General features: G+C 45.4%; 1 protein-coding gene across 1 annotated transcript in view; it reads right to left on the bottom strand.

The window, feature by feature from the left end:
- kremen1 (kringle containing transmembrane protein 1) overlaps nucleotides 1-15,832 on the bottom strand; it is a 162,261-nt gene extending 146,429 nt beyond the window's left edge. Inside the window, exon 1 of the mRNA XM_080208431.1 lies at nucleotides 15,672-15,832. Within this exon, the coding sequence (XP_080064557.1) occupies nucleotides 15,672-15,753 (82 nt within the window). The 5' untranslated portion in view covers nucleotides 15,754-15,832. The remainder of the gene's footprint in view (nucleotides 1-15,671) is intronic.
- Nucleotides 15,833-23,354: the final 7,522 nt, after the last annotated feature.

Here is a 23,354-nt window from a genome sequence, read left to right on the forward strand (position 1 = left end):
AATTTGTCCGCAATTAAACTTTTGACAGTAAGTATGACTGTTTTGCAGCTAAAATATTGACTGCCATCCAGATGGAAATATACTACCTAAAAATAATATTGGGAAACACGAAACATTCCTTTAAGGACCTTAACCATTTCAGAACTGTGAACCATTCGATCTACTTTAATGCACCATTAACAATCTGTGCAGTGATCCTTATAAGCAAGAAATATTAAGTCAGTATATTGAGTCAAATATGACAAAAACACAACACAAACTGTTGTGATATGCTTGATCTAAAATTTTTATTGATTTTCATCAATGACTGTTTTTTTTTGCTATAAAGATGAAGCATGTTAGTGCTCACGAGCTCAATATGCTCTACTTTGATCAACAAGCACAACTGGGAAAAGAATCGTGCATTTAGTCCAAAGTAAAACTCCCAAAACTCTCTCTCAACAATGTGCCTCATCTTCACTCCATTCCACTGCAGCAGTGGGGAAGTTTCCATTTTCCTCCCCTAATGAATGAGATTGCTACCTTAGTGTGTTCTGTGTTGGACTATGGCAGCGTTACTCCATTCTGAAACCATTCCAATCTCACCACTGCATTTGGATTAGGATCAAAGTCATAGCATGAGGATCACAGCGTCCGGGGATAGGTTGGGGGTGTGGGTCCCAGGGCTCCAACATCTCAGAGGGGAGGGTGCCCCTTCTGAGACAGCTTTCAGTCTGAGGCCCTCCCCTCCTCCCCACTTCCCACCCTGGATGTGACCTTTTTGTTTGGTAGTTTCGCACCTTACCCACACCCACTTCCACCCGCCTAAAAATTGAGGCTGGGTGGGAGAAGATAAGAGTGGGGTTCCCACCCGTGGCCTCGCCCCCACATCAAACCTTGCCTTGGGGAGAGCATACAGTTCGGTAGCACCACAACAGTCCAAGCTGGTCAAGTCCTAAAGGACATAACTGCTGGGCTGGGTCTGTGCAGGTGGTGAGGGAGCCAAAGAGGGAAATATATACTTGACCTCACTCTCACCAACCTGCCTGCTGAAGATGCATCTGCCCATGACAATATTGGTAAGAGCAACCATTGCATTGTCCCTGTGGAGATGACATCGTGTCTCGTTGTGTGGCATTACCACCATGTTAAATGGGATAGATTTTAAACAGATCTAGCAACTCAAGATTGGACATCCATGAGAACCAGAGGCCAAAGAACTGTACGCAACCGCCATCTGTAACCTCATAGCCCAGAATATCCCCTCATGTTACCATTACCACCAAGCCAGGGGATCAAACCTGGTTAATGAAGAGGGCATGTGGGGAGCAACACCAGGCATATCTAAAAATAAGGTATCGACCTTATTTTAAGGTATCACCTTAAAAATAAGGTGAAGTTACAGTTTGTGTGCCACACAGCAAAAGCAGCAAGTGATAGACAGAACTAAGCGATCTCACAACCAATTAGACCAGATCTAAGCTCTGCAGTCCTACAACATCCAGTCATAAATGGAAGTGGACAATTAAACAACTCACCAGAGCAGAAGACTTCACAAATATCCCTATCTAAAATAATGGGGAGCCCAGCACATCAGTACAAAAGATAAGCAGTTGAAACATTTACAATAATCTTGAGCCAGAAGTGCCAAGTGGATGATCCACCTTGACCTTCTCTGCAAATCCCCAGCATAGTAAAAAGTCTGACAACACCAGGTTTTAGTCCAACCTATTTATTTGATAATATACTCACAAGCTTTCGGGTTAGCCCCTTCGTCAGGTAAATGGAGAGTTCTGGCCTCAGACAGAGCATATAAAGCACAGACAGTTTAGAGATTACTGATTAGAATGCGAATCCTTACACCTAACCTGCTGTTCAAGACCTGAAGTGGCTGATAATGTGAGTGGAAGGAGCACTGATCACAGTTTAAAGAGATGTGTATTGTCTCCAGACAGTACAGTAAGTGAGGTTTTGCAAACCCAGGCAAGTCACGGGGGTTACAGATAGTGCGACATGAACCCAAGATCCCTGTTGAGACCGTCCTCAGCATCACAGATGCCAGTCTCCAGCCAATCCGATTCACTCCATTTGATATCAAGAAACAACTCAATGCACTGTGAAACGTATGGGTCCTGACAATATTCTGGCAATAGTACTGAAGACTTGTGCTCCAGAACTTGCTGCTCCCCTAGCCAAGCTGTTCCAGCACAGCTACAACATTGGCATCTATCAGGCAATGTGAAAAATTGCCCAAATACATCCTGTACACGAAAGCCAGGACCAATCCAACCTGGCTAATTACCACCATCTCAGTCTACCTTCAATCATTAGTAAAATGATGGAGGGAATCTTCAACAGCGCCAGCAAGTGGCACTTGTTCAGCAATAACCTGCTCATGGACACCCAGCTTGGGTTCTACCAGGGCCACTCAACTCCTGGCCTCTTAACAAGCTTGGTTCAAACATGGACAAAAGAGCTGGACACCAGCGGTGAGAGTGACTGCCCTTGACATTAAGGCAGCATTTGATTCAGTGAAGCAAGTTGGTGAGCCAATGGGAATCGGGGGAAAACTCTCCATTGGTTGGAGTCATAACTAATATAAGGAAAGATGGTTGTGGTAGTTGGAGGTTAAACATCCCAGTCTCAGGGCAACACTGCAGGAGCTTTTCAGGATAGTGTCCTCAGCCCAAAGATCTTCAGCTACTTCCTCAATGACCTTCCATCTATATAAGGGTCATAAGTGGGGATATTCACCGATGATAACACAATGTTCAGCACCATTCACATGCCTCAGAGACTGAAACAGTCCATGTGTAACTGCAGCAAGACCTGGACAATATCCAGACTTGGGCTAACAAGTGGCAAGTAACATTCACACAACACAAAAGTGCCAGGCAATGATTATCTCCAACAATAAGAAGTCTCACAATACCAGGTTAAAATCCAACAGGTTTATTTGGAATCACAGGTTTTCGGAGCGTTGCTTCGTCAGCACTTACCTGATGAAGGAGCAGCGCTCCAAAAGCTCATGATTCCAAATAAACCCTTTTGGACTTTAACCTGGAGCTGAGAAACTTCTTACTGTGCCCACCCCAGTCCAATGCCAGCAACTCCAACAAGAAAGAATCTAACCATCATCCCTTGACATTCAATGGCATTACAGTCATTGAATTCCCCACTATTAACATCCTGGGGGTTACCATTGATCAGAAACTGAACTGGACTGGCCATTTAAATACTGTGCCATAAGAGCAGGTTAGACGCTCAGAATCCTGCACTGACAAGCTCATCTCCTGACTCATCAAACCATCTACAAGGCACAAGTCACGAGTGTGACGGATTAAAGTTTTTTTAAAGTTTAAAGTTTATTTATCTTTTTGTCACAAATATGCTTATATTAACACTGCAATGAAGTTACTGTGAAAATCCCCAGGTCAGCAGACTCCACCACCTGTTCGGGTACACTGAGGGAGGATTTAGCAAGGTCAATGCACCTAAGCAGCACATCTTTTGGACTGTGGGAGGAAACTGGATCATCCAGAGGAAATATACGGGGCAAACGTGCAGACTCCGCACAGACAGTGACCCAAGACAGAAATTGAATCCGGGTCCCTAGCACTGTGAGGCAGCAGTGCTAACCACTGTGCCACCATGACTCTCCACTTGCCTGGAAGACTGCACTCAAAAAGCTCATTACCATCCACATCAAAGCAGCTCATTGGATTAGCACCCATCTTCGAATACTCACTATCTTCACCAATGCACAGTGGCAGCAGTGTGTACCATCTACAAGATGATACCTGGGCTCACTGCCAGCTGGAAATTCCCCTCCAAGTCACTCGCTGACTTGGGAAATATATCGGAGTTCCTTCACTGTTGCTGGATCAAAATCCTGGAACTCTATCCCTAACAATACTGTTGGTGTACCCACACCATGTATCCACAGTCATAGAATCATACAGTCCAGAAGGAGGCCACTCGGCCCATCGAGTCTCTACAGATCACAAAACCACCCAGGCCCTATCCCCCTGACTCCATGCATTTACCCTAGCTAAGTCCCCCTGACACTAAGGGGCAATTTAGTATGACCAATCCACTTAACCTGCACATCTTTAGAGTGTGGGAGGAAACTAGAGCACCCAGAGGAAACAGACATGCGGAGAACATGCAAATTCTCAACAGTGGAGTTTGGACAATAACCCAAGCCAGTAATCGAACCCGGGTCCTGGCACTGTGAAGCAGCAGTGCTAACCACTGTGCAGCAGTTCAAGAAGGCAGTCCACCACAACCTTCTCATGGGAAATTATGGATGGGTAATAAATGTTAGTCCAGCCAGCGATGGCAATATTCCATGAATTAATTTTTAAGAATGCACTATTTGGAAAAAATCAGGATATAGCATTAGACACAATTAGCATATCTTTGTCATATTAAGCCAGTGCCCTCTATTAATGATTGGAAAGGTTCAGTTCAAATGAAGGGGGAAAAAGGTGTCTCAATGTTACACTTCCATTCAGAATAAAAAAGGAAGCAACATTCTACCTGATCCCTCATTATGAAACTGGCAAATACTTGGAACAACACAGCAGCAGCTATGCTCAGGTTGGGCTGAACTCAAACCTAAGCCACAAACAGCTCCAATCAAGTTAAAAATAAATTCGATTGGTGGTGGTTTGATATCACTGTTCAGAGAAAGATCTATAGCACCAACCGCTTGATTCTATTTAGCGTGAAAATCTATGGTAGTTAATGTAATGGATAATGGTCATTAGTGTAATACTCAATGGTAATCAGCATGTAGCATGTTGTCCCTTTAAACCATTTGGCTTATGGCAGCCTCTATTAAGACAATATTGCCGTATATACTTACAGAATATCTCAGCTCATAGAGTGTAATGGATATCTGGGAGCAATTCCAATGATGTAATCTCACAATTGCCATCATTAGCAATGAGAGTAAAGAGTTTGAATTTCATTCTCCACCCCAAACTCTGGTGGCAGCTTTGGACTCAGCTTGTCCTTCTGTCATTTGTCACTTGGAAGACACCAGTCGAGGAAATGGACGCGTTACACTCAGTGTTAGCAAGGAGCATCCCAAAGTCAGTTAAGGCATAAAAGTTAGCCTGCCCACCCTCAGTGCACAGACCGTCCTGACCTGCATGCCTAGCCCCTGAATCTCTAGCACTGCTCATTCTCATCTCCTACAACATTGACTGTAGTGGTCTATTCCACTGCAATTACCAACTGAATGTAAGTCAACGCAGAGCTATGCTGCATTCGAGCCTTCAGATTCATTTTCCATTGTTAATTTCCACAGTCTGTCTGCTGAGAATCAGACATTTTCAGAAGAGAAATCTGGGGGAAGATCCAATGGACTATTTTAGGATTACGACGGGATACAATATGCTGGAAAGTGGTATGACTCTTTAGAATTTTCCAGAACTAAGGGCATTGATTCATGAAAATGAGACCTTAACTAAATAAACAATTAGCAGAAGGGTTATTAACATATGGGACAAATTTCCAGAACTGGTAACCAAACAGGAAACCTTAAGGATTTCAAACAAGTTCCTGATATCTGGGAGGGATTTGTGGTTAGAATTTCTCTGATCCCAAGTCATTCACAGGGTGAAAAATAAATAAATGAATGGGCAGGAAGAGAGTCACTGATCTTGCCTTGACTGAAATACATTTCTACAGTAATCCAACCACCGTGGGTGTAAAAATATACAATATCAATTTTCCTAAGACTTACTGGCTGAATTAATGGTTCTATGAAGTATTAAGGTAAAAAAAAAATCATTCTGCGGCAATGGGTCATTTTTGTTCTTGTATTTATTCTTCCCTGTTATTTAACTAAACAATAGAACTGTGGGACATTACAGTCTTTTTTCCAGTGTGATTTGTACACATAGGTGAATGAAGAAAAGAAACGAGAAACAAAGAAAGTGTATGAGAAGAGACAGGCAGCTAACAATTAAAAAAATCCAAAAGTCACTGCCAAATAAATATTAATGAGCTAGATTAGGATGTACAGGGCACAAACTATAAATCTGTGGATGACACAAAAAGTGGCATTATTGTGAACAGTGAGGAAGAATGTGTGAAACTTCAGAGGAACATAGACAGGCTGGTCAGTGGACAAATGGCTGATGGTACTTAATGAACATAAGAACATAAGAAATAGGAGCAGGAGTAGGCCATCTAGCCCTTCGAGCCTGCCCCGCCATTCAATAAGATCATGGCTGATCTGTCGCTGCTCAGTTCCACTTTCCTGCTTTCTCCCCATAACCCTTAATCCCCTCTCTTATCAAAAACCCATCAACCCGCGTCTTAAAAATATTTAGCGAGGCAGCCTCCACCACTTCAACGGGTAGAGAATTCCAGAGATTCACCACCCTTTGAGTGAAGAAGTTCCTCCTCAACTCCGTTCTAAACTGCCCCCCTTTTATCTTGAGGCTGTGCCCCCTAGTCCTACTGTCTTTTTTGAGCGGGAAGAGTCTCTCCACCTCTATCCTATCCATCCCATTCATCATCTTATACGTCTCAATGAGATCTCCCTTCATTCTTCTAAACTCTAACGAGTACAAGCCCAGTTTATTCAGCCTCTCCTCATAGCTCAACCCCCTCAACTCTGGTATCAGCCTAGTAAACCTCCTCTGCACTCCCTCCAAGGCCAAAATATCTTTGCGCAGGTGCGGCGACCAAAACTGCACACAGTACTCCAGCTGCGGCCTCACCAATGCCCTATACAGCTGCAGCAAGACCTCCCTACTTTTATATTCAATCCCCCTCGCTATGAAGGCCAGCATCCCTTTTGCCTTCCTGACCACCTGCAAGCTGGGTTTTTGCGACTCATGCACAAGGACCCCGAGGTCCCTCTGCACCGTCGCCTGCTGCAGTTTTTCGCCCCGTAAGTAATAGTCCTTCCTACCATTCTTCCTACCAAAGTGGACCACCTCACACTTGCCAACATTAAATTCCATTTGCCATTTCCTGGCCCATTCGCCCAGCCTATCTAGATCCTTCTGCAGACTCTCCACACCCTCCGCACAATTTGCCGTTCCCCCAATCTTGGTGTCATCAGCAAATTTCGACACCCTACACTCGGTTCCCTCCTCCAGATCATCTATATAAATGGTAAAAAGCTGAGGCCCCAGCACCGACCCCTGGGGCACTCCACTAGTCACCATCCGCCAATCCGAATAGCACCCGTTGACCTCCACTCTCTGCCTCCTATTTGACAACCAATCCTCTATCCACGCTAACACCCTACCCGGAGAATCAATGTAAGATAAAGGTACAATTCTAAACAGGATGTAGGAGCAAAGCTCCATCAACATTGTGAGGTTTATCATTGAGCAGAAGCTGAACTGAACCAGCCGTGTAAATACTGTGATTACAAGAACAGGTCAGAGGCTGGGAATCCTATGGCCAGTAACTCACCTCCTGACTCCCAAAGCTTGTCCATCATCTACAAGGCACACGTCAAGAGTGTGATGGAATAGTCTCCACTTTGCCTGGATGAGTGCAGCTCCAACAACACCCAAGAAGCTTGACACCACCCAGGATGAAGCATCCCACCTGAATGGCACACCATTCATCACTTTCAACATTCATCCACTCCACTGCCAACACACAATGATGGTAGTAGAAGGTACAGCAACTGACCGACACTTCTCCGATAGCGCCATCCAAACCTACCAGCCCTACCACATAGAAGGACTAGGGAGAAGATGCATGGGGACTTCACCACTTGCAAATTCTCTTCCGAGCTACACACTATCTTGGCTTGAAACTCTCTCCCCTTTCCTTCACTGTTTATTAGTCAAAATCTCTAACCTGAACTCTTGTCCTAACAGCACTATGGGCGCATCTACACCATATGGCCTGGGCCTGCATCATTTAAGCCAATAGCTCACCACCTCCACCTTGTTGAGGACAAGGAACGCTGGCCTAGGTAGCGATGCCCACATCCCATAATAAAAAGACCTGGGGGAAATATGTGCACAGAACCTTGAAGGGAGCAGAGTAGTTTGAGAAAGCGGTTAATAAAGCATTCTGGATAGTGGGCTTTATAAACAGGAAAAATAGAATATAAAAGCAAGGAAGTTATGATAAATCTTATTAAAACGTTGGTTCAGCCTGTCCAGATCTGGGCACCACACTTCAGGAAAGATATGGAGGTATTAGCGTGCAGTAAATAATGCAAAAGAATGAGATCAGGAATGAGGAACTTCAGTTATATGGATAGATTGGAGCAGCTGGAGTTGTTCTCCTTGGAGGAGAGAAGATTAAGAGGCGATTTGACAAAGGTGGGGTCTAGGTGAGTTGCAGAGGGCCAGCACAGACATGATGGGCAAAATAGCCTCCATCTGTGCTATACCGATTCTATGATTGTATGCATTCTTGTTAGTTGTACTGAGAAGTTGCAATCGATTGCAGTACACAAATATCAGCCTGGCTCAACCAATGGCTTCAAGTCAGAAGATTTATTTATTAGTGTCACAAATAGGCTTACATTAACACTGCAATGACGTTCCTGTGAAAATCCCCCAGTCGCCATGCTCTGGTGCCCCTGAAGGAGAACTTAGCATGGCAGATGAACCTAGCCAGCACGGCTTTCAGGGGGGAAACCAGACCACCTGGAGGAAACCCAAACAGACACGGGGAGAATGTGCAGACTCTACACAGACACTGACCCAAGCTGGGTCACTGTCCCTGGAGCTGTGAGACAACAGTGTTAACCACTGTGCCACCATGCCACCCTAGAATTGTAGAATCAGGTTTGATTCTGGTACTTGACCACACAATTCAGCACTTCAAAGAATACTGAGGGAATGCCACAATAATGCAGATACCATCATTAAAACACAGTGTTAAGCTGGAGTCTAAAGCTAAAGCCTTCACATTCTTCCTCAAGCATGGTAGCCAAAACTGGGTGTAATTAGTCCAGTTGAGGCCAAAGTAGGTTTATACAAGTTTATCATAACATCTTTGCTTTTGTACTTTGCGCCCCTATTTATAAAGCCCAGGAAAATTCAGAGGACGGGTGTCACTAACTATGATGGAGAATCAAGCACCTGTTTCCTGAGGGATGTACAATGGGTGTTGGAGGGAACTGAGCACCCATTTCACATGGGGTATAGAACGGATGAAGGATCAGAAACCTGTTCCACCTGCAATGTATAAAGAGAGGATTAGGCACCCACTTTACTTGGCATTTATAGAGTCAACCAACCCACTCTCACCTATTTTCTTGCAGTGAGCAAGACTGTCATTATTTAATATTGTCAACTTTTGTGCTCGATAAAAAAAAACGCAAACTGTAAATTGCTTGAAGAGGAAGTAATTTTACCTTGCCATTTACAAATCTACCGCTCTTTATTAGGCCAGAAACATCGCAGTCTATTACTTATCCAATCAGTTCATTAACTCTATTTTTTTTAATTAGTCCTGAGCCAGTGAAATTTGGAACAAACTAACAAGGATTTTCCTTTAGGCAGGAATGACATTAAATGCCTATGACACTCCATCACAAGTCATACTAGTGGGGTCAAGAAAGAAAATGCTGGAAAATCTCAGTGGGTCTGGCAGCATCTGAAAGGAGAGGAAAGAGCTGACATTTCAAGTCCAGATGACCCTTTGTTCCAGCATTTCCATTTTTGGTTTCAGGTTCCAGCATCCACAGTAATTTACTTTCATACTAGTGGGGTTCTGCAGGAATCTGTCCTAGGACCCCAACTGCTCACATCATCAATGATTTGGAAGAGGGAACTAAATATATTATCTCCAAGTTTGAAGATGATACAAAGTTGGATGGGGAGGGTGAGCTGTGAGGAGGATGCAGAGATGCTTCAGTGTGACTTGAACAGGCTGAGTGAGTGGGCATATGCGTGGCATGATAGATGCAGTATAATGTGGATAAATGTGAGGTTATCCATTTCAGTAGCAATAACAGGAAGGCAGATTATTATTTGAATGGGTGTAAATTAGAGTGTTGGATATTCACCGAGAGCTTGGTCTCATGCATCAGTCACTGAAAGTAAATGCGCAGGTACAGCAGACAAGAAAGAAGGCAAATGGTATATTGGCCTTCATAGTGACAGGATTTGAGTATAGGAAAAGAGATGTTTTACTGCAATTGTGTAGGGCAATGGTGAGGCCACATCTGGAGTAGTGTGTGCAGTTTTGATGTCCCTATCTGATGAAGAATGTCCTTGCTATAGACAGAGTGCAGCAAGGGTTTACCAGGCTGGTTCAGGAAGGCAGGTCTCAGATAAAGAGAGATTAAGTCAGTTAGGATTATATTCACTGGACTTTAGAAGAGTGAGGATCTCATAGAACCTTATAAAATTCTAACAAGGTTAGACAGGGTAGATTCAAAAAGAATGTTCCCAATGGTGGGGGAGTCCAGAACTAGGGGTCATAGTTTGAGGATAAGTGGTAAACCTTTCAGGACTGAGGTGAGGAGAAATTTCTTCACCCTGAGAGTGATGAATGTGTGGAATTCACTACCACAGAAAATAGTTAGGCCAAAATGTTGTCTGATTTCAAGAAGAAATTAGATATAGTTCTTGGGACTAAAGGGCTCAAGGAATATGGGTGGGAAGGGGTGAAATCAGGATATTGAAAAATGATGATCATCCATTATCAAAATGAATGGCGGAGCAGGCTCGAAGGGCCTCCTGCTTCTAATTTCTATATGGGTGAATATTCAGGCTAACCTAGGGTTACCATTTTGCTGTGAGCCTGCACACATATGGACTGCCACCCCAACTCATTTCATATCCAGCTGGCTGAAAAGGAAAACTTTTATCCTCCCTGGCTGGTCTGGATTTGAACCCAAGAACCAGCAGGGGAAGAGTGAACTTTGACTAAGTTACTGACTCCTCAACAAAATGATGTTACAAAAGGAGGGGTAGGTAAACATCATGATTTTCATGTCAGCATGTCATATGGCAAGTACTCATTCATGTCTTATATAGGGAGTAACAGATGGCTGAGAGTGTTTGAAGTGTTTTTATCAACCTTAAAACATCCTCCTAAACCTTATTACTAAGAATTTATTTCTGTTGCCACCACTGCTCCAATTTTGTTCAGAAGGTTGTTGTTTGAGCTCCATAACCAGTGTTTCAGCTCACAGGAAACATAGGGCATAATCTAGGGTGACATCAAATGCTGTGTTGCAGGAGCTTTTGTATTGTGAGCGACGGTATTCACTGAACGAGATTATATAATTCCCCACACCACAGAAGGAGGCCATTCAGCCCATCGAGCCTGCACTGACAACAATCCCACCCAGGCCCTATCCCCATAACCCCATTGGAAAGGCAGATCTCACACGAAGAGAATTTACCCTAGCTAATCCCCCTGACACAAAGGGGCAATTTAGTATGGCCAATCAAACTAACCCGCACATCTTTGGACTGTGGGAAGAAATTGGAGCACCCGGAGGAAACCGACACGGACACAGGGCAAACATGCAGACTCCACACAGTGACACAAGGCTGGAATTGAACCCAGGTCCCGGGGCTGTGAGGCAGCAGTGCGAACCACTGCGCCACCGTGCCACCCTATTGAGATGTTAAACTAGGTACAGTTTGCCTACTCAAATGAATATTAAAGATCCCACAACACTTCCCCTGTTGCCCGAGTGAACATTCCTCTCTTAGCAACATCATTGGTCAAAACCTCTTACTGTTTCTTGTGGGATATGCAACAAATGGCTGGCATAATTGCCAATGCAACAACAGTTGCTTTCAAGCCTTGCTGATGACAGGGCACTATCACCATATAATTTTAAATATTGCTGCCTTTTTAATAATTGAAGCTTACATCTCGCTCGTATTTCATGTGGTTAATGATTCCTTCCAGTCCCACTGAGCCCAAATGTTGTTGTGTGGGTTTATACGAGATGGCAGGAACTAAAGATACTTAATAAGATTAGTATGGCACGAAACCAGGATTTGAATAGGGTCACTGATAAGAAGAGAGGGTTAAATGAACAATAATTCATTCCTTTTTATTTGTGTGCGCAGTATGTAGAAAATAATGGCTATCTGGGAAGGATTACAAGACACTAAGCTAATTGAAGGGTACACTGACATGACAGATTTCACGAGCAAAGCTTGAACAGTTTATAATCATGAACTGAAGTTACAGGATTAGATTACTGCCTTGCACTCTCTCCAGGTGTCTGTTCATTTTCGTTCTCTCTCTCTCTCTCTGTGTTTGATGAGGTGCTTTTGCTCAGCATTGATTCTGGTTTTAATGCCAGCCTTGACTTCAGAAGAGAAGCCAGCTACACAGAAGAAAGACACTGTTTATATTAAAGAATATTTTCGGGAGGGGACATTGCTAGAAGGGCTGGTGTTTATTGTCAGTCTCTTGTTGCTCTGAGCAGGTATTGGTGTGACTTTGACCATTGGCACTGACCTCATAAAAGAGTATGGCTAGCCCTGCCACTTCCCAGGGTAGGTGAGAATCATCCACTTAAGTGTGGGTTTGGAACCATAACCCTGTGTCTTGTATTGTCAAGTAATAGGAATATTCTTTTTCCCTTGGTTATCTTATCCAGGCCTGTTGTAATCTTGTACACTTCTACCAAATCTCTCTTCAGTCTCTGTTGAAAGGTCATCTGGACTCAAAACATTGCCTTTATTCTCTCTCCACAGATGCTGTCAAACCTACTGAGATTTTCCAGCATTTTCCGTTTTTTTTCCCTGCAATCTCCGCTGCTCCAAGGAGAACAATCACTCCAACCTAATCTCATAACTAAAAAAACCTCAACTGCACGGCGCAGTGGTTCACTGCGCCAGGGACCTGAGCTCGATTCCAGCCTGGGGTGACTATCTGTGTTAAGTGTGCACATTCTCCCCGTGTCCGAAGAGCAGACAGGGCAATGCCCTTAAAGGAGGCATCAGTAACGCGTTTGTAACGGCTGACTCTACAAGGACTAGGGGACACAGGTGATGGACTGAGGAATGTCAGAGGGATGACTGGAACTCGCAGTCCATGAGGCTGAGGGAAGGGGGGACAATAAATTGAGAAGGAAATTAGATGGGCACTTAGAGGAAATGGAAATGCCGGACTAAGGAGATGGAGGGGGAGTGGGACTGGATTGATACGGGGAGGCGGATGGGCTGAATGGACTCCTATGCCCTAAATGACACTTTTTATAAAATTGATACTTCTATAGCTGAATCCCTATTGTCAGCTTACAATTTCTAAAAACAAGTCGACATCTGCAATCTAACCCTCAGCTCTGTATAGCAGCAGTTTGCTGTTTCATGTCCCCGCCGTTTTTAATCCCAGAATGCGAAATCAGTTGTGTGTGTGGATGGCCAATCCGAGTGCACGCTGCTTCTCTCCGGAAAACTGAGCATCGATCGGCAATTTGACTGCGGGAGGCATCATCGCGGAGCTGAATCCTTTCCAAGCCCGGGTCTGTGCAGCCGGGTATCATGTAGAGATGCCGGCGTTGGACTGGGGTAAACACAGTAAGAAGTCTCACAACACCAGGTTAGAGTCCAGCCTGTTTATTTGATAGTAAACCCCACAAGCTTTTGGAAATGGTGTTCCTCCGTCAGGTGTGTGGAAGGGCTCTAACCTGGTGTTGTGAGACTTCTTACAGCCAGGCATCAGCAGAGGGTGCTCTGGAACAGGTATCCAAACTCCATATCCATCATCCTTTAACTCTTCCCTCAGGCTTACTGGGGTTCACACTGACTGGGGAGGTAGCAGAACCTGGAAGCCTAAATTCAGGTCACTGCATCCACCCACTGAAACAATTTATTTATTTTCAAAAGAAATAGTCTGGCATCCATGAATCTTCTAGCACAGGAGACCCATCGGCCCATCGTACCAATACTGACCCTTTGACCCGCGTTTTCCCATTATCCGAAAAAAAAATGCGTCACGTTCGAGTGTTCCTGCTATTTATAAGGAAGGTTTAAACGACTTTAGCGTTGTAAGGCTGGGTGTGTGTGTGTGTGTGTGTTTGGAAGTTTTGGTTAATGAAGTTCTGAGTCGCTTTGATACACAGTCCTTGCTTACTACCACGAACAAAGCCTGTGGTCAGAAAGCAGGGGCATCAGGGAGCAGATCTGTACACCATGTACATGTGTACCCACAGATGGTGGCATTCAGAGCACTGGCAGGCTGGCCAGATCGATAGAAAGCGGTTACTTAATTAAGGACAAGCGCCGCAATTAGCGACAAAAACAAGAAATCCGTTCTCCTTAATGAGACTCAAGCTTGGGGGGGTAAGGGGGGGCTCCAGATTTAACTTTTGAGAAACGCAAGAGGCTTTAATTAAGAGAAAATTGGATTCCCAGAACCTAATTAAAGCCTGACACGCATTATTTCAACAGAAGATTCTTAACCGCCCCCCACTCCTTTTGCGCTTTAAACTAAATCCCCCCAAAAAAGCGACTTAAAACATGTTTAACTCCAGAGGCTCGACACATCACTAAAAGTCTCATCTGGTTGAGATGGAATTCGACTAGAATCGCATGGGGGAAGCTTCTCAGAGTGAAAAAAAAATCAGGCAGCGAAATCTGTAATGACATCTTTCCAATCCTTTTTGTCTCAGTGATTCCCAGACGTGAATAGAAGTGGACCCATGATTGTCAGAGAGGAGCGAGGCATCGACAGAGGGTTCAGAATGGGTACATCTCACTGACCCTCCCCTCTCCCTGTCTCACAGATACACAATACCGACAGGTTGTCAGACCCGATAGCCTATTTTTAACCATATATAAGGATATATTGTTGGAAATGGGTTATCCAGTCCCTCCTTCTGTACTGGAGGGATTCTGTGATATGTACTCAGCAAGCTAACCGTGTGTCAGCACTGTCCGTTCAGTAGCAGTCCTCTCTGTGCGCCCAGCTACGTGCCAATCTAGACATTTACTCTGAATTTATCATAAGAATCTCTATAGTGCAGAAGGAGACCATTCAGCCCTTCGAGCCTGCGCCTATCCCCATTACACCCCCCCCCCCCCCCCCCACACACACACACACACACATTTACCCTAGCTAACCCCCCTCTCACACTCAGGGTCCATTTAGCCAATCCACCTAACCACACATCTTTGGAGACACTAATTGCTTCTCAAACCCATCACACACTTAATAATCTACTTCTGCGTGTGCCTGCTATTTGTCAGTCGATGTGGATAACTATTCAGCCACATATTTATATATATGTCTATATAATTGATCTATTTCTAAAGCTATTTCTCTAACGATCCACCTAGCTATCGGTATCTTTGCCCTCACCCCCCTCTCACCACCGGGACGTTTGCCCGGTTATTTGTCGATGCATTTCTTGATACATCTACCCAGCTATTTATTTATCTATCTGGAGATGTAACTATTTGCCCGACGCTCCGCATGTAGACACACGCCAAAGATCAGAGAAGATTGTCGAGCTGTGAATCCAGACTGACAGTGATGGATTCAGAGTGCTCGCCTCTCCAGGTTTGTACACGCTTTGCGGGGTTCTCTGTGGGATGCATACTGCCGAGTCTGAGTGGGAGCTAAGCTAGAGGGGGGAATCCCCCCCCCCCCAATTCTAACTGTCAGCACACAGACAGACACTGTTTAAAACTCCCCATCCCAAACTCCAACACCCCCCATTCCAATTCTCCACTACAAGTGCAGACAGACCAAGTCCAGTGACTCACCGGTGTTCAACTCTGCCCATCCGAGGGTGGCCAGACATCCGAGTCCCATGCACAGAACGAGCGCCTCTAACCAGCAACCCATCTCTGAGCCGACACACACACACACACACACAGTTCAGACAGACAGAGAGCAGCCAGGAACGCAGGCTGCCTTAGAGCGAGAGCAGGTGGCAAGTCGGTAACTCCAAAGCTGGGAACTCAGGTTAGTTGGTTAGTGCCGCCTCCCAGCCCTCTGATCTCTAAACTACAGCAGTATCTCAGAAAGAGCCTGAGGAGTGGGTGGGAGTCAGACACACACACAAACACACACAGAGAGGGATCCTATTACTGTGAGCATGTGACAGGAAGCCTGCCTTTCAAACCTGCTTCAGAAAGACTTGTTAGCCGCGAGCAACACCAAACTGTGGGGCTGTGTCCGCACCTGCCAACAAGCTGGAGAGCTCCCTGTACAATGACTGCTCCTTCAAATGTGTTTTCCATCGTTTGCCTCACTTTTGGAAAAAAAAATCTAGGGAACTTGTCGAATTCCAGAACTGTTACTGTCATTCCCCGCTGTAAAGTGATACTATAACCATGGCGTTAGCTTTATGTTGTGTTAGTGCCCTTCACGTCCAATTCAATGAAACACATTTTCTAAAGTGGGGGAATGTGGCAGATTGCACACAGCAAGATCCCACAAATAGCAATGTCCATTGTAGGGGTGGAATTTTACTGGCGATCCCGCCCGAGGCCAACAGAGAATGCCGTTCTTCGAGCCACGCCCGCCCCGCAGAATTGGGGTGGGTCTGCAGGTAAAATTCCAGCCACCCAACGCCCACAGTGCAGGGGGCGGGCATTCAGCCCATCGAGCCTGTACCGCCAACAATCCCACCCCCAGTCCTTTCCCTGCAACTCCACGTGTTTACCCTGCTAATGAGGTGCAGATGCCAGCCTTGGACAGACGTGGGTACAATAAGGAGTCTCACAACACCAGGTTAAAGTCCAACAAGTTTATTTGGAATCATGAGTTTTCGGAGCACCGCTCCTCAAACTGCGGTCTCAAAGTGGAGAGGATCTGCAAGAAGATAGCACTCGCCTGATGAAGGAATAGCACTCCAAAAGCTCGTGATTCCTAACAAACCTGTTGGACTTTAACCCATCTAGATGGGTGTGAGATTTCTTACTGTGTCCCACTAATCCCAGTGACACTAAGGGGCAATTTAACACGGCCAATCTGTACATCTTTGGACTGTGGGAGGAAACGAGAGCACCCGGAGGAAAACCGCACAGACACGGGGAGAACATGCTGACATAGACACTGACCCAAGCCAGGAATCGAACCCGGGTCCCTGGCACCGTGAGGCAGCAGTGATAACCACTGTGCCATCATGTCGTCCAATTTAGTAAGTGACTTGGTCACCTTTTGTTTAAGTTGCTGTTTGTCCAGTAAACCTGGGGCCCTCTTTGAAATAATGTCATGTTATGTTCATCTGAGAGGGCACACAGATTTATGGTGAATCTTGCCTGAAAAATCGCACCTCCCAGCAATGCAGCACTCCCTCCACAGTGCCCTAGAGTGTCAGCCTAGATTTTGTGCTCAAGTGTCTGGTGTGGGATTTGAACCTATTCAGGAGCAGGAGTACCACCAGCTGAGGCTCTGCTGATGCAGCAAAAAAAAGTTTATTTGTATACTGTACAGTGGTGCGGACTGTAATTAGTGTGACTTTTCCAGTGTTTCCCCCTTAAAGGGGTATTAGGTGGAATTTATCCAGGTGACGGGGTCTCACCTGCCAGCTGAAGTGCCATCAAGAGCCCTGTGTAACCTCCTTTGCGGAAGACCCACTGTGTTAAGTACAGGTCAGACACTCAGTGGTGGGCCTTCCCTGAGATTCCCAGAAGGACTCCATCTCTCAGCTAATGATAATGCACTCATGGATCAGTGAGGGGCCCAGGTGAGTGAGAGATTGAACAGTTTGGGTTTATACTTGCAAGAATTTAGAAGGATGAGAGAGGATCTGATCAAGGTATATGAAATACCAAAGGTAAATATAGACCAAATCTTTCCCCCTTGTGGGGCAATCTAGGACAAGAGGTCACAGGTATAGGTTGCAAGACTGTAGATTGAAAACTGGGATGAGGAGGAACCACTTCTCGCAGAGGGTGGTGAATTTGTGGAACTCGCTGCCCCATAGTAGGGTGGAGTCTGAATCATTAAATGGTTTTAAGAAGGAGATAGATATATTTCTGATCTTAAAAAAGGGGTAAAGAGACATGGGGAACAGGTAAGGAGGTGAATTTGAGACCAGGGAGAGATCAGCCATAATCTGATTGTATGGTGGAGCAGGCTTGAAGGGCCAAATTGCCCACTTCTGCTCCTAATTCTTATGTTCCTGTGAGATAGGTGTTGTGAGGAGGGAGTCACTAGCTGGGGAATAGGGGGACTGGTAGTCAGAAGAAAGGGAAGGGGGTTTCTCTCAGCAGGAGCCCCTCGCTGATGCAGAGTCCCTCTATCAGGCACTTGAGTGCCTGACACCTGACAGCCCATGTGCATATGTGGTAAAGGTTTGTTTTTTATGGTTCTCTCATGGTGGATCTCCCCTCCTCTCTCCTCCCACCCTGCCCCACTCCACTAGATAAATGGCAATGGATCCCCTTATCCATTAAGGGGATAATTTAATATCCATCCTTATGTGAATATTAATTATTCCCTTAATAACCTGAAATTGAGTTTGGGGCAGGAAGGCCATCTACAAATCTTCCTGGCCCAAACCTAATTAGAGTCAAACCCAAAAAGGTGCCCCACTCAACACTTCCGTGTCTGATTAAATGCCGTCCCACCTCCAAACCCACCTTGAGGTGTGGGCATTAAATTCCATCCATTATCTGTGGTTGCTCTGTGTGGAAACAGACAGGGCAAAGGCCTATCGGGAATTATTGGGCAGCAGTCCCTGAAACTGCTAATTATAGCATGAAGCTTCTAGCTCCCCTACCCTTCGTCCAGCAGGAATCTACATTGGAGTCAGGAATACTCCGCAGTTCAGGATTTCTGGGTTGCCTAGTATTACATGAAGAGTTCCAACACAAGGGGCAGTCTGCAGTTCTTTTCTCCTCTGCTTTGTAAAGTTACCTGGTTTCTCCCACACCAACTAGGTCCAAGTTCCTGTACATCAGCTCAGCAGTGACAATTAATGTATTCCACTGCTATTGGCGAACACTTCAAACATCCCTTTCTGTGACAAGTCACTGTTAACACATTGTCTGTGCCGCCTGTCCTCATGTTTCTGATCCGCACACCTCTGTCATGGGAAAGATGTTCCAGCTGTGTCCATTCTTCAAAGCCTACTCAAACCCAGCACTCACCTTTCTTAGACCTTCTGTATAAACCATGTTCTTATTCTATTATTCTTATTTTAATTCATTCATGGGACACGGGTGTCGCTGGCTGGCAAGCATTTATTGTCCGTCCCTTGTTCCCCAAGGGCAGTTGGGAGTCAACCACATTGTTGTGTCTCTGGAGTCACATGTAGGCCAGACCAGGTGAGGACAGCAGATTTCCTTCCCTAAAGGATGTTAGTGAACCAGATGGGTTTCTCTGACAATTGACAATGTTTTCATGGTCGTCAATAAATTCTTAATTCCAGATTTTTTTATTGAATTTAGATTCCACCATCTGCTGTGACAGGATTCGAACCCTGGTCCCAGATTTCTGGATTAATAGTCTAGCGATAATACCACTAGGCCATCACCTCCCTCTCTTGATTCTTTGCATCACGAGTACATCCAGCATTTCTCTCAGCAACTCATCTCCACTTTTAGTCTCTTTTATCTGTCAACTTTTCCCATGTTTCATCACCCAGACCCAGAGAGAACTATCATTTGCTTTCTCTAAACATCCACGTTCTGATTCCTCATCCTGCTCAATCACCCAGAAGTGGCAGATACAAGTTCAGGACTCTTTTTTTTCATATCTTCTTCACCGCTCTCATTCTCCTACAGTAACCCACATGGAAAATACAAACGTTTCCATCCGTTTAACTGCGTCCTCTCCCCTGTAATGTGGGCACCCCAACTTTCCCCCATGCTTCCTGCAACACATGGCTTGCTTCCTCCTCAACCTGTAATCTAAATTCCCCACTCTCCACGTCGTTCTCCTCCAGTTTTCAGTCTGGATCTGCCTTTGAACTTCCCGTAAGGTCAGTGTCATTAGCCGATCTGAGGGTGTTAAAAAATCTTGCTCCTTAAAGAGGTTCCTCCTGCACTATCATTTAGTGCGAGATTCCCAGTACAAATTGAAATGAATGAGGTGACAGTCTGCATCCTCGTCTCACTCTAACTGTTGATCCAAGCCACTCTGTCAGCTTCCTGTGCACTCTAATGATGCTCGGGGACTCGTCACCGAGGTTTGCTATCAGTCTGACACTTTCTCAGTAACACCTTCCATCCTCAAGACATGCCATATCCCTTCTCACCATTGGCTGTCAAATGCCTGCTTAAAATATATGAGCTTGTTGTAACAATAGATGTTGTGTTCTATAAATTTCTCCCAAATCTGTCTCATCGCAGGCTGTTGATCTAACTTGCGTCATTCTGGTCTAAAAGCAGCTTGTTCTTCATGCAGTATCACTTGCATATATCTTTTCATTCTGTAGTGTCTAATAAAGATACTTCTGGGTACTTGGAAGGTGCTGCCAGAGGAGGTGGTGGAGGCAGGCACATCAGCAACATTTAAGAGGGATCTAGATGAGTACATGAAGAGGGAGGGAATAGAGGGATACGGACTGAGTTAAGGGCAGAAGGTCGTTTTGCTGTAGTTTAGTTAGGGCATCATGATTGACACAGGCTTGGAGAGCCGAAGGGCCTGTTCCCGTGCTGTACTTTTCTTTGATCTTTGTTGTTCTTTGTTCTATTTACTCAGTCAGTTTACTCCTCCCTACTTGCTGTGTTTGCTCTTGTCCCTTTCTTCGAGGATTGGCCGTAACTCCATTTTTACAGTCAGTGCCAAATAAGCAGCAAGTACCGTTCAAAATGCTGAAAGGTTTTTAGTAGGCAGCATACGGTAATGAGCGAGCCACTTCAAGCCAGTGCCATCTACAGGGCATGTAGAGCCTGTGTGAATTAGACAAGTGTGTCTCTTCAACTAAGCGGATTCAAGAAGCCTGACTAAGACAGCAAGGGCAGCAATATTCACTGCATAGCGGCCGAGGTCTTGAAGAACTCATTTTGTGGTTGGGGGGTGGTCTCCTCCACTACCAGCCCTTTCTTGCACAGCCTGCATGGCAACAATGGCATTCTGCGAAGACAATGGCACTCATGGGCAGCACGGTAGCACAGTGGTTAGCACTGCTGCTTCACAGCTCCGGGGATCTGGGTTCGATTCCCGGCTCGGGTCACTGTCTGAGTGGAGTTTGCACATTCTCCTCGTGTCTGTGTGGGGTTTCCTCTGGGTGCTCCGGTTTCCTCCTACAGTCTAAAGATGTGCAGGTTAGGTTGATTGGCCATGCTTAAAATTGCCCCTTAGTGTCCTGGGATGTGTAGGTTAGAGGGTAAATGTGTAGGAATATGTGGAAAGGGCCTGGGTGGGATTGTGGTTGGTGCAGACTCGATGGGCTGAAGGGCCTGTTTCTGCACTGTAGGGTTCTGTGTTCTATGTTCGACGGGGCAGCCCCAATGTGAGCCAAAGGCTTCGAGGAGACGCCTATCCCATTTAGTTGAAGTCATGCCAGGATACCAGCTTTGGGCTCCCCAGGGCCTGGCACTGCCTTCATAGATCGCTCTGAAAACAACAAGACTTGTGCTGTACATTAGATCCTGCACACATGTCTTTAAAAAGGGCACCCACATTGGAGATAGAATAGTTTTGACAAACTGTTTTGGTTGCTAGGTGCCTGGAAGTACTCGGCAGTGTTTTTAGAGGTGTGTAGAGAGTTCCTGGATTGCCAGACGGTGTTGCTCAGGGATGTCGTACGTGACCTGTCCACACAAAGATTGCAATGTGTATGAGGGCAACACTGGCAGTGCCCCGAAGTCGACAGCACCACAGGGAGGAGGAGAGAGGGAAAGACAAGCAGGATCCGAGTGTCACCACTGCTTCCAGTGAGCTGGCAAATGAAGCATTCCCTCCTCCACCCCCACGCCCGAGCCGACACAGCTGCAGCCCACTCATGCCCTGCTAATCCCAGCCCCATACACGCCTCCGACATACATGCTGCTCCAATAGCTGAGCTGGGGGCTATGAGTGTTACATGATGGGGCCTCTTCATCAATAATGCATTGTGGCTCTCTCCCTCTTCCTTCGGAGGGAGGGCAGATAACAGTTCCTACGTGTCTGAAAATCAGCAGGTTGAGGAAGTTGGATGGGAAGCAAGAGGTCCATCATGGTCATGCCATTTACAGCTTGCTTACCATGCCAGAAAGCAGGATGAAGGTTCACTGGGAGCTGAGATGTTGCATAGCACAAGGATATATCGTCATCCTCCATGTTCTCTGGATTGCAACCATCCTCATGATGTGGTCTGCCATCTCCCCTGTAGAACTCAGTAGATGCAGATCTCCTTGTCCCTTACCAATTCTGCTCTGCTCCAACGACCCTGGGCCCACTTGTCCTGCAAGGGAGAGAACAGAATGTCAGTGACTGTGCAGCACTATATATGGGTGATATTCCTGTGTCATGTTCTAGTGTACAAATCAATCAATACTTTAAATATTTAGAACAAATTAAAATGGCCACTGCAAATCAGGTGACCTTTTAGTTTCTGAGCTCCAGACAGTTCTGAGCCTCAAGCAAATATCGAATTGAATTTGGACATTCAGAGCCATCCAGGGAATTCACACATCCCTTTGTTTAAAGCTGGACTATCAACAAAAAAAAAATCAGCTTTCCAGCCAGCTTATCCTTTGTTTCACCAAGAACAAAAGAAACATTAAAACTCAATGGGTGTAATTTTACCACCCTGCCCACCATGGGAATCGGAGCAGGCGAGGGGCGGACAATGGAAAGGTTCACTGGCTTCAGATAGGATTTTATGGTTTCAGGACTAGCAAGGCCATAAAATCCTACCCAATGTGTGTTAGATGAATGAATGAATTCACGTTGACTTTTAAGTTTATTTATTAGTGTTATAAGTAGGCTTATATTAACACTGCAATGAAGTTATTGTGAAATTCCTCGAGTCGCCACACTCTGGCGCCTGTTCGGGTACACTGAGGAGAATTTAGCATGGCCAATGCACCTAACCAGCACATCTTTCAAACTGTGGGAGGAAACCAGAGCACTTGGAGGAAACCCACGCAGACACGGGGAGAACATGCAAACTACACACAGACAGTGACCCAGGCCGGGAATTGAACCCGGGTCCCTGGCACTGTGAGGCAGCAGTGCAAACCATTGTGCCAGACCTGGTATTGTATTGTGATGGTCTCTCATCCAAACTACACTGGACAAATTTCAAAGTTTTTTTTTGTTTTAAAGAAAGGATCTTTGAATTTACACAAATCCCATGGTGAAGAGGTCATTTTGTTGCCGTAGCTTGAAAGCGAGAGAGTCTCCTCAATCTTTTCCAGCTTCAAGTTCACTCGTGAGCCAACTACAAGAGCTTCATAGCTAACTGAAAATTTGTTGGTTTGCAAGACTTACACTTTAACCAAAATAGCAACTCCTCTAAGAAACTACAGCTCTGCTATAAAAGAAGCTGAAATAATAATAAA

This window comes from Carcharhinus amblyrhynchos, chromosome 20 (assembly GCF_965287045.1).
Source record: "Carcharhinus amblyrhynchos chromosome 20, sCarAmb.v2.hapA, whole genome shotgun sequence".
Classification (NCBI taxonomy): Eukaryota; Metazoa; Chordata; class Chondrichthyes; order Carcharhiniformes; family Carcharhinidae; genus Carcharhinus; species Carcharhinus amblyrhynchos.